We start from the raw sequence: 12,206 nt of genomic DNA, 5'->3' as shown, positions 1-12,206 counted from the left end.
TAATTACATTTTCTAACAGGGCTAAAAATAAACTTACCTTTCTTTAAAGTATTTAAAAATAATAAACCTGTGGAAAAAATGTTTTCATTTTAATTAATTCACCACTTACCTTGATAAAAGCAGGCCTTGCGCCTGCTTTTTAAAAGTGTAACTGCTGGAGACTTCCCTCACGGAGAACCCTGCAAAAAAAAGTAAGTTCCAGGTGCACGCGCTGCCTCTCCGGCGCACGCGTTCGACCTCTGAACCCCTTCCTTTCAGGGAACGGAAGTTCCGGTTTCCCGCGCATGCGCAGTGCATGCACGAAACCGGCACTTCCATTGGGCCTACGGGTGAGTACCTTGTGCGTACTCACCCGTGGAGACCCGAATTTCTGGGCCATAATAGCAAGTAAATAAAAAACGTGTAGTGATTAGTTGGGGAATCCAGTTTTACAGTAACTTCTTGTTGCTCCTGTTAATTACCATAGAATGGCACAGACATTTTATACAGCAGGACATAAAACGATCACTACAATGTTTTCTTTTTATACCAATGAATCTCCTGTGGCCATGCTCACAGTAAGTTAAACATGATAGTTAAAAGGAAGAGTTGTATAACAAGAAATACGTGCAGGTGCAAGACTTTTAATATGTAATAGCTGACGCCATTTTGGTTGACACATCCTTAAAACAAATCAATGATTCTTTGTCCCCACTCAAGCCTCAGGTCTCCCTTTTTTCTGAATTTGAAATGTTTATTCTTTTCTCTTGTTTTGAAAGACTATCATCTAAAACCCATAGGTCCCAGTTTGAAAAAACACCAATAACTCTGTTACCAGTGAGATACACAGCTTGTGGATATTCTTGGTGAAGTTCAATTAACAACAATGGCCTAATTAAGCAACATGTCAATTTGTTCCATTGCAGGGTCAGAAAGGGGAGCGTGGTGATGTTGGATTCTCAGGACAACCGGGAAAGCCGGGCCTTCCAGGAATGAATGTAAGTACTACAGGTCATTCCTAGATACCTCATTGTTAGGGTACTTATGCAACTAGTTTCTGCGTTTCCTTCATACTGGGTAGATGGATTTCATTCATTTCACCCCCACAGTTTCTTCATGAATCTTAACAATCTGAACAGCAGATGCCACCTTTTTTCCCTTGATAGCTCCACCTTAAATCCTTCTTTATCTATTGATATTCTTGATCTCAGAATCTCCTCTGACCTCAAATGGAACTCGCATCTCTTCCAGTGCTGAGACAGCTCCCAAGATACTTGGGGGGAGAAATTCAGTTGGTTGCGCCACCCGTTAGCGCCTTAAGAGGGCGATAAGTGGGGCGCGAGCCAGCTAGTGCCCGGGCGCGGCGAGACCTGCGCCTCTCCCGAAATTCAGCGGACATTTAGCGGTGGCGCTAAACTGCAACGCCCGCTAAGCTGCGCACACAGATCCTGATGTCATTTCAGAGTGCAACGCCCTTGGGGCGCCCCGGACCGGAAATTCAGTGGCGGCCCCCTCCTTTCCGCCTGTCGCTCCCAACAACTCTTTGACTGGAACGATTCCCAGTCACTGTGGGGCTGGGGGGGCGCTATTTAAAGGGGGCTCTTCCTGGCTTCTTTGTGGTAGCCATTTTTGGACCACTCCTTCAGAGAGAGAGAGAGGGATTTGCAGAGAGACAAAGGGAGAGAGCTTTCTGCATTGAGTCAGCGCTCGCTGAGGTACTTTTGGCTTCTGACTATGGGGGCTGCAATGGATGGGAATGTTGGGCTTCTCCATTACATTGAGAGGGCACAGAGACGCAGAGAGTGCCAATCATGGCCAGACGGAGGAGGGCCAACAGGTGTCGGCACACGAGACCTTACCGTCCCAGGGTTTTCCGCCAACAGTTCTCATACCTCAATATGTCTGAGGAGCAGTGTTTTCGGAGGCTGCGATTCAGCAAGGAGGTGGTCACTGAGCTCTGCCACCTGCTTCAGCCAGATCTGCAGCCTCAACTGAGGAGCAGGACGTCTCTGTTGGTGGCAGTGAAGGTAACAGTGGCTCTCAACTTCTGTGCCACCGGCTCCTTTCAATCCGCTACTGGGGACATTGCCAATATCTCCCAGTTCGCGGTGCATTGCTGCATCCGTCAAGTCACGAATGCCCTCTTTAAAAGGAGACGTCAGTACATCTCCTTCCCCATGACCCCGGACAAGCGGCAAGAGCGCGCAATGGGCTTTGCAAGAATAGCGGGCTTCCCCATGGTCCAGGACGCCATTCACTGCACGCACGTGGCTTTGGGGGCGCTGCAAGAGAATGCCGAGGATTACCGCAACCGGAAGGGGTTCCATTTGTTGGTCTGTGACCACAGACAGCTGATAGTCGCTGTCAATGCCCGCTTTCCAGGCAGCAGCCACGACGCCTTCATCCTGCACCAGACTTCTGTGGCAGACCTTTTCGAGGCCCCGGCTCACCCAGGAGGCTGGCTTCTCGGGGACCAGGGCTATCCTCTGTGCACCTGGCTGATGACCCCGCTCCGTTCGCCCAGCACCCCTGCTGAAGAACGATACAATGAGAGCCATCAAGCTACCAGGAACATCGTTGAGCACACAATCGGCGTGCTCAAGCAATGGTTCCACTGTCTGGACCATTCCGGAGGAGCCCTTCAGTACTCACCTGAGCGAGTCTCCCATTTCGTTGTTGTGTGCTGCATGCTGCATAACCTGGCAATCCTCAGGACTCAGCCACTGCCACCAGACATTGGAGCACCAGCAGAGGAGGAGGAGGAGGAGCAGCAGCACCAAGACGGGAGGGAGGCACAAAGTGCAAGGGCCGTCCATCAGCGGCTTATAGCAAGTCGCTTCTAGGCCCCCTCTGAGGGAATGGCTTCTGCCATTCAAAGAACATGAATGGAACCGTGCCGCAACCCCTAAGCCGGTCAAGGCAACAAATAGTTCAAAGAGCAAACATGCACATTCTGAATAAAGACACTTCTTTATTTAACAAACTATGTGCCCTTCCCGCATGACAAAGTAACAGAGAGAAACCCCCAAAAAAACAGTCACATACATAACTGGCTCTCACAACCTAGAGACAATGACCAAAACAGTAACAAAAATATGACCACGATCCTCAGCCTTCAATTAAACAATTAACAACATATTGCCACACCTCCTACTTTTTGCCCTTTGATGGTGATCTGCTTCACTTGCGAGATTGTCCCCTTCCCACCCTGCAGCTCCTCCGCAATGGGACCCCAGTGGCTGCAGCAAGGCTGTGGGAAGGCTGCTGAGTGTCAGAAACTGAGACTGCAGATGCCCTTGAGGGACGACCTGGACCAGCTCTGGGCCTGGAGGGCCTGGCTGCTGACTGCTCCAACACTGCATGGGCAGCACCAGTCTGTCCTACAGGTGGTAGCAGCTGCAGTGGAGAAGTGACCGTGCTGGCAGCAGGAATGCTGTCATCATGAGAGAGGACAGCAACTCCCTGTTCGGCTGACACACTGGCACTCCCACGGGGCAGCACTGCAGCATGCGGAGCAATCTGCTGAAGCACAGATTGCTGGCCTGCTGCGGCGCGATGAGGGCCCCGGCGAATCCTGCCCGATTCAGCGAGGATGGCAGCAGTCGGTGCTCGTGTGGCCTCAATCTGCGTCTGCATGAGACCAGCCACTGACTGCATTGCAACACTAAGCAATTGTGTGGCAGCCGTCTGTGCTGCGCCGAAGTCCTGGAGACTCCTTGCCTGTGCTGCGCCGAAGTCTTGGACACTCCTTGCCAGTGACTCAATGGATTCGGGCATCCTTGCCACTACAGCCATGAGCTCAGTGTGCCTGTATTCCGCCTGGGCGCTCATTTCAGCGAGGAGCCGCACCTCTTCTGCGCTCAATGTAGCAGGACTCGAGGCCAGACTCTCCCTCTGGGGAGAAGGCCGCCGAGCTTCCCTACCCCCCCTCACGTTGCTGCAGCCCGCTGGGTCCTGGAGCTTCACCCTCATCAGACCATTCCCCCCCTGCTCCCCTCCAGGGAAGACGAGTCCCCATTATGGCCATGGGCTGCCTCGGCTGAGGGTGGCACTGATGGTCCGGCTTCCTCCTCCTCGTCACCTTCAGAATCACTCACAGTGGCAGCTTGAGGGCCCGCCTCCTCACCTGGTGAATCAGCATCTGAAAGCAGGGAGGTACAAGAGTGGCTTTAGCGTGAGGACAGGGTGGCAGCAAGGGAGGCATGAGTGCTGCAATGTACTGATTTGGCTCGAAGGTGGCAAAGGATGCTGGTGTGAGGAACAAGTGGAAGGAGAGAGGTCAAAAAGGTGATGACCTTACCATTGCTGTCCATAACGGGGTCGGCATCTCCAGTGGTGACGGGGCCAATCATCCGGCCTGCCATAATCCGCTGGACTCGCTGCTCCAGATCGGTCAGGGCTTGAAGGTGAGGCCGGCCTCCCCCGGTCCGTTGCTGCTGCCTCCTGTTATGCGCCAGCTTGACCTGCAAGAGAAAGGACAGGCTCTGAGTACAGTGTGCAGCCCTGATCTTGGCTGCAATGTCTCCCATGGTGGAATAGCCCTTACAGTGTGCAGTCCTGATCTTGGCTGCAATGCCTCCCATGGTGGAATAGCCCTTAGTGTGCAGCCCTGATCTTGTCTGCAATGCCTCCCATGGTGGAATAGCCCTTACAGTGTGCAGCCCTGATCTTGGCTGCAATGCCTCCCATGGTCGAATAGCCCTTACAGTGTGTAAAGTGCTGAATGTGCCTGTGAATTTCCTGAAAGGGCCATTGGTGCTGGTTGAGGGCTGGGCATTGGGGCTTTCAGGTCCCTTTGGCCATAAAGTGAGGTCGACATGCAGGGATGAAGAGGATTCTGAAAAGGGCCCTCACCCTGACGACCCGAGTGAGGTCGTTGAACTTCTTCCTGCATTGCACAGGGGTCCTAGGCACCATGCTACTGGAGGTCACTCTGTGAGCCACCTCCCTCCAAGCTTTTCGATCGTCACTGGGCAGCGGCCTCCTGCCGCTGTCCGGGTACAGGAGAGATCGCCTGTGCTCCACCGCGCCAACCAGAACCTCCAAGGCCCCCTCGCTGAACCGCTGCGCTCGCTCCCTGGCCCTCTTCATAGTCCTTTGCTTAAGGATGTGGCAACAGGTCTGTCCAGGCCGAGATTCAGGGCTCCGAAGCGCAGGGTGTGGCTGCAATTCCAGATCGACCCTCCCTTTTAAGAGCTGACCGGCGCCAGCGTGTCTGTGTCCAATCGCTAACTGGCCGCACCTGCGCTGCACCCGCCCTCGGAGATAGTGCCTCGCTCCTCCGGCTTATCACCTTAAGACAGTCGTGCAGCGCCTGTTTTAGCGCTCCAAGCACCTCCTGGGGCGAAGCAGGCCAATTTACCAGACGCAAAATTTCATACCCGGCCAATACTTACGCCCCAAATGGGGCGATACCGAATTTCTCCCCCTTGGTTTCTTTTTTTTCTGAAAACACTTCTTTCCCCTCAGTAACATTTAACTCTTAATAAAGGTTAGGTTCAATCAAGACGTGAATAGTGTCCCCATGTCTGTGTACTCTACAGACTCCTCTCACATGCAGTAAAAAGCTTTTCATCTAATAGTCAATACCATTCTCATCTCTAGTCCCCAACATTTCTCGCCCCTTCCAAATGTTTTTGTCTTTGTTTTCTGAATTCTTTTATGGTTAATACTGATCCAAACTTTCCTGTCTTGTTCCTTCGAAGCTGCAAAGACTCTATCCTACATGCTGTTCTTCCTCCTTCTACCTTTCACTGTATTGAAATTAAATCTCGTTGCACTACTTTAACCTGTTCTTTCCGAAGACTTCAAACTTATGTCTCTCTGTCCTCTTACAAATTTCAGGCTTTTAAACCCAACCTTTTAATTGTCCTGTGCTATGGGCCTTGGACATTTACCTTGATTTCATTTGTTTTCAGAGGGTTTAGTGTTAATTCTTAATCATTGCTGTCTTTATTTTCACTAGGGACGGCCAGGTCCAATAGGACCAATGGGTCCGGAAGGTCGAGTGGTAAGTGATAAAAATGATGATCCGCATTTGTGAAAGGTGCTTTTATTTTTGCTGCTATTTAAAGTTCAAAGGGAATGTGTATAATCTGCACTCAATGGTGTTCTTTTAACAGACTCCAGAAAACTCGGCTTATTTGTGGAATCAACAAAGAGACACGCACCTTCAAAAGTTTATATATATCTAGGGATAGGATCCATAATATGGCTGCTTGGAGTATGGTCTCTTCTTCCTTAAGTTTCATATTCCATTCCACAACCATGATCACTAAGAAAATCAGAAGCTAATTATATAGACTAGCCGAAGTTCTTGTTATTCGCCATTTTTTGGCCAACTCCTGCACTCAGAGCGATACGAGGTACTGAGTGGAGAATGAGAGGTGCCATTATAGAGGGAGATAAGGTACTGAGCAGGGCCTTTATAGAGGGATATAAGGGACTCAGTGGAACAAAAGATGTTAATCTTGAGTCACTATTCCCAGTAAAACCCCACTGAAGGACAATAAATGGCCCTTAGGCCTGTTAACAACAGATTCACAGTGACTGTCAGTTACAAGGCAGTGATGAGAGGCCCTCATTAGAAGGATATAAGGGACTGAGCGGGGAATAGGAGGGGGCCTTATAAAGGAATATTGTCCTAGTATGCTGCCTAGCTTAATGCTATCTGCCTTCATTGAGAGACATGTCATTAACAACAACAGATTGACAGAGCTGTGTAGAACAGTGTACTGCTTGCTTCAGAGAATGGTGGCAGAAAATAGCCTCAAGAAAAGATACAGAAGAAGAGTTGTGGAGGTGGAAATCTGAATTATAACATATTTTTCACACAGTTCAAATATGTGGCTAGCCATAATAAGCATTAAAGATTATAGTGATAAGGATTAGGAGAAGATCTGGGATTTCCACAGGACCTCTTGAAGGGATGGTTAATTGTTGAGTTTGATTCCCAGGTGTTTGAACTTTAGCTCTACATTTGATATGAGGTGTTGCTATTTCACAGCATGCTTATAAAATGTTGTCATTCTGTGCGGAGTTCAGCCAGGGAAGCAGTCAGGGAACACGGCACCTACAAGCTAAGGGAAAGATGAAAGGAAATCAACCAAGGGGTCCTGCTCCCGGTCGCTATCCCATTACCTCTGTTGGACAGCGCCAGTGAGGACAAGATCAGACTTAACTTTGGCACTTCTCCCTTAGTGGAATAGACTTGATGTCTAGGGTTACACACAAGAATGGCCTGCACGGTTTCACAGGTGCTATCAGCCCTTTGCTATCTCAGTAGTGGAGCTGCTCACCCAATATGAACCACCACCTTCGAAAAGGAAAGACAGAACATTGGGTAAATATGGGACATGGTCTGCAGGGCCTGAAATAGAAGAGATTGTGCTGGTACCACTAATGATGCTAGTACTATTGATCAGTGCTAGCAATCATTTTACTCAAAATTATCATAAGGATAAAATTTATTCGGATTTAAAAAAAAATCAAAGGAAAAACACATTGATACAATGTGGCAGAGGAGCTGTTATTGTAAACTGCTCCTGGATGTTGCAGTAACTAAGCCTGTCTGGGAATTCCACGTTGAAGCCATAACATCTGCGTACCATCTGTTCCTTCTCTCATCGCTGTGATGCTTATTAGCACACTCATTTTTAGTCAGGAAACAGTACAATTTATTCCAAGGTTTCATCAATGTCATCCCATGCTTGATGATAGCCAGGTGAGCTCCTGTATCTTGGGAAGCCCCTCCCTCTCATGCTGAGGTGGATCTCCATGCAACACTGCATCAACTGACCCACTGATTGCTTTCTGCTGCACATCACCCGAGAGATCTCAGTAACAGGCGCTGGGCGAGACATTGAAAAATGTCCACTTTCCCATATCTTCAAGCATAATATAAGTCAACGCACAGACACAAAGGAGTTTCATTATTCTGGCCCAGGGGGTGATTCTGCACCACCACCTCGGTATAGCAGCCTGATGTATCATTGACAATCTCAGCAGGGGAGCTAATGAAAATTCTTCTCTTTCATCTCGCTGAAAGTGCCCAGAAGCCGAGCTAATTACCAATTACAGCAGCATGCTGCAGCATTTGCTGTTTTACCAGATGCTGAGCTGAACCTTTTTAATGAGGAATCTGATGATCTTCAGGCAGCTACTAAAACCACGCTGGGAGAATCGCAAATTATTTATTTGCAAGGATCCCAAGGAAATTCTCAGGTCTCGATTTTGGTAAGCTGGCCTACCTATCTCAAATATATTGAGACTTCATGTCAGTTTTCAAAATATATATTTGTCTGTTATCAATTAACATTAGCAAAAATAAGCTCCTGTAAAGTTTTAATGTTCAATAAAACCAGGAAACTGGAATGATGTTATTTGGATCTAGAAATACTACAGCAATAACTTACACTCACAAAGGACCTTTTAAGGTGGCTGAACATCTGAAGGCGCTTCACATTCTTTAAGTATTAAAGACAGTGGGGGATTCTCTACTTTGGAGCCCCAGGTGTAGTCAAAGAGCAGGCTGGAAAGTTTAATGGATGGAAAATCATGGTCTGGAGGTGTGCGATTTGTTGAAACGCACTCTATGCAAGTGCCTGGAACACTGAAGCAGAAAATTTCTCAGTAAGTTTAACAAGACATGTTCTCACTCTTTTCCCAGTTTGCTTCTCTTTCTCCTCCTCTTCTGAAGACACTGACTCATGCCTGGGTATGATGTCACAGGTATCAGCTGTCCTTCACTACCTTGCCCAATTGGCAGTTCTCCTTGTCTGAGCCTTGGCAATGAGTATCAGAAGACCACTTGGCCATAACGGAGGAGTAGTATCATTACTGACCCTGACCCTGCCGTCATCTGACATCCATGTATCTGCACTTTCCAATAGCGGGTCATTGAATAATGATCAGGAGTGAGGATCATGACTTTTTTTTATCTCCCTTAGCCCAGAGACACTGAGGCCAGTTGTGACACCACCATAGCTGAGGTCAGCCAATAGCATGAGTAAGTCTGGAACCCATCTGATATGTTTGTCAGGAGATGTACTACCATACCAGGTAGTACATCTCCTACTCAGCCATTGATTCTTAAAGGCCAAACTTCCAATTGACTAAGTCCACATAAGAATGATTAACATGCTCATATAGTTTGGGGCGTTCCAAAAGGACATTAAAGCTGTAGAAAGCATACAGTGTAGATTCTTCAGGGTGATATCAGGGATAGGAAATTATAGTTATCTGGAGAAATTTGAGATACTGAGACTATTCCACTGGAGCAGAGGAGGCTAAGAAGGAACTTAATAAGCATTTTTATAATTATGATGAAGGTTTCAGTCGGATGAAAAGGAAAAGGCTATTTCCTTTGGTTGGAAAGTCATCAGTTTAACATTGTCACTAAGAGAGGTTAGTGGAGATTTCTTTATGCAATGTGTTGGTGGAGCTTTGTCACAGACAGTGGTCGAGTCAGAACCATTGCACCCTTAAATGGAAAATCGGATGGATATTGGAAACAGCGGTAGATATAAATATATGTGGGAGAGCAGGGCAGTGGGATTAATTCTGGATCTAGAAAAAAACTACACAGGTGACCACCTACTGTGCTGTAAACCTCTATGGTTCATTGGCTCATCAGAGAACCAGTGCAGGTGACCATGAACTGATGGGATACAGATTTGTTAGAAAGTATTACGAAGGTCAGAATTTTCCTTACCGAGTCGGACCGGGTGCGTGCAGGCCACGTGGCGAGTCGGAACTGCGTTGTTCTGATGATCCCGCTCCTCAGAGCGACTTTCAGTTAATGGCCCCTATTAAGGCAGACATGTGCGTTTCCCAGCCCTATTAAATAGTGCGGGTCTGATGACGTCATCGATGACGCATTTCCAGTGGGGGTATTTAAAGCAGCCTTGGCCACATTGCATTTAAAGGTTCATCTAGTAGTGTGCAGGGACGATATTGCAAGATCTTATTGCTCACACATAGGTGAAGAAGTTGAAGGCACTGGTGACTTTGACAGCCACTGGTAAGGAGTGTCCACCAGCTGCTCTGGGCTGCAGGTTTTGCCCCAGCAAGCTGCAAATGTCTGCAATGACCTGGTGCGATAGCCTGAGACTCCTTTGGCACTGCGGCTCAGTCATGTTGAGGAAGCTCATTCTCTGCCTGTATACCCTGTGTTGGGGGTGTCGCCTCTGGCATGCTGCAGCCCTGCGCTGATGACCTCTGTCCTGTGCAGCATCAGGTCATTGAGGAGAAGGTTGTTGGTATTGTTGCTGCTGCTGCTGCTGTGCCTGCTGCTGCTGGTGTTGGGGCTCGTCGTAGTCCGATTCTGAGGACCAAGGAGAGACAGTATAAGGGGCACCCATGCTGATGTAATAGATGGTAGGTCAATTGGAGATCAGAGGAGCAATCTGTCAGTGTTGTGATAGTTACTAGCAATGTGGTGAGACTGGCTTCTGAGGTTGCAGAAAAGACTTGCAAACTGTAAACACCTAAATCTGTGCACAAAATGGAATCGGCAAGAGCCTTTCCCATAGGCAAGTAATCAGGTGTCATGTGGGAGTATTTATTGGGATTTCCATGCTCTACATTAATGACCTCGATCAATGGCCACTGAGCCTCCGCCTCAGCTACACAGACGTGGTTCCTGAGCTGCGTGATTCCCGTGGTCATCCAGTGAAATTCAAAAGGCCTACTTAAAATCCCTGTTAAGGGTCTCACAACAAGGAGTTAATGAGATTAATTAGGTCGCCCGCCTCTGCCGTTCGGGTCTGTGGTGCGCTGGCAAACGTGCCCGAGTTAAAGGCACGAGGATGCGGGATCACCGCGCGTTCCAAACCCCCTCCCAGCTTCTGCAAAGTTTACTGCCGACCCGCCTCCAAACTCACATGCACGGCCACCGGAAAATTCCCAGCACAGAAACAGGCCATTCGGCCCAACAGGTCCATGCCAGTGTTTATGCTCCACATGAGCCTCCCCCCACCCCTCTACATCTAACCCCATCAACATATCATATTCCTTTCTCCCTCATGTGCTTATGTAGCTTCCCCTTGAATGCCAAAGTTCCAATTGACAAAGTCTACGTAAGAATGATTAACACGCTCATATACCCAAAAAGACATTCATTGTTCTGTCATTTCACTGAGTTCACAAACTCAACGGCAATGATGTGAGGTAAGGTCATATATTTCTTCACAGAACTGGAGAAAAATTGATATCGTTCCAGAACCATTCTTCTATGCCTTCAAGTGGCTAACTTAGAATTAGCTCTTTTTATTCTTCCTATAGGTTTCATCAGGCCATTTATGTCCTGCTCCCAAACTTCTTCTAATGTTGTTCTTTACTGGCCTCAAGGAGGTATAAAACAAGAGCCTGTGATGACTCTCCCTCTGAGTTTATCCACTCCCGCTCCCATGAGGAGATGATTGACCTGCAATCGCACCTCTTCACAGCAGCATAGCTGAGATCAGGAACTCAGTAGGATGGGGCAAAGCGGGAATCATACCTGAATCCAGCCATTAAACGGTGCTGTGCATTGGTGCTTCAAATTACTACATCACCTCAATACCCATAATCTGGAAGCAGGTCAGCTGCCTGCTCTTCCCCCTCCCCTGGAATATGGCTTTGGAAAACCAGAAGGAGAAAGAAGTGGATGACAAGCAGAGTGACATTTTTTTTAATTGAAAAAGAAATAAACTTATCAGAGAGAAGCCAATAACCAATACGAGAGACATTTATGTCAATGTAATGAGTCACCTTCCGATTATTCAAATGTTAAGACGTCTCATTTCTTTTCTTCATTATACTGTAATCTTGCCATTAAGGTAATAATGAAGGTTGCCCCATTAAACAAATGACCTTTACAGTAGTTTGAATAGAGCGAGCTACAAATTCAATTTCTGCTTCTATCAATAGCAGTTTATGAATCGTTGTCAGGGTGAATGGTAAAGATTACAGCAAAACACTCCCATGTGTATTAGCTGCTAATTGACAGCATAAGGCCATTTCCTGCTGCAACCTAAGAACACATGTAACACTGAAATGTGGTAGCAAACTACAGTTGGCTTTAATTAAGCATATTGTTGAACTAACAGACATTTGGAATAGAAAAGCCATTAGATATCATACTTGGATTTTCAAGGGTATGTAATAATGTTCAGTAAAGCTAGAGCTTACAGGGCTTGAGAGGGTAGATGCAGGGAGGATGTTTCCCCTGGCTGGGGAGTCTAGAA

General features: G+C 47.7%; 1 protein-coding gene across 2 annotated transcripts in view; it reads left to right on the top strand.

Annotated features, from left to right (window-relative positions):
• The window catches only part of col9a1c (collagen, type IX, alpha 1c), a 181,323-nt gene that overhangs the window by 64,429 nt on the left and 104,688 nt on the right, over window positions 1-12,206 (top strand). For both annotated transcript variants that reach the window (XM_085992462.1, XM_085992461.1), the window contains exons 9-10: window positions 906-977; window positions 5,945-5,989. In XM_085992462.1, coding sequence (XP_085848588.1) covers window positions 906-977; window positions 5,945-5,989 — 117 coding nt within the window. The remainder of the gene's footprint in view (window positions 1-905; window positions 978-5,944; window positions 5,990-12,206) is intronic.

This window comes from Somniosus microcephalus, chromosome 7, assembly GCF_052327205.1.
Source record: "Somniosus microcephalus isolate GS21.2 chromosome 7, FLI_Smic_1.0, whole genome shotgun sequence".
Classification (NCBI taxonomy): domain Eukaryota; kingdom Metazoa; phylum Chordata; class Chondrichthyes; order Squaliformes; family Somniosidae; genus Somniosus; species Somniosus microcephalus.
The sequence above is the reverse complement of the archived record's forward strand: the minus strand, read 5'-3'. Positions and strand labels throughout refer to the sequence as shown.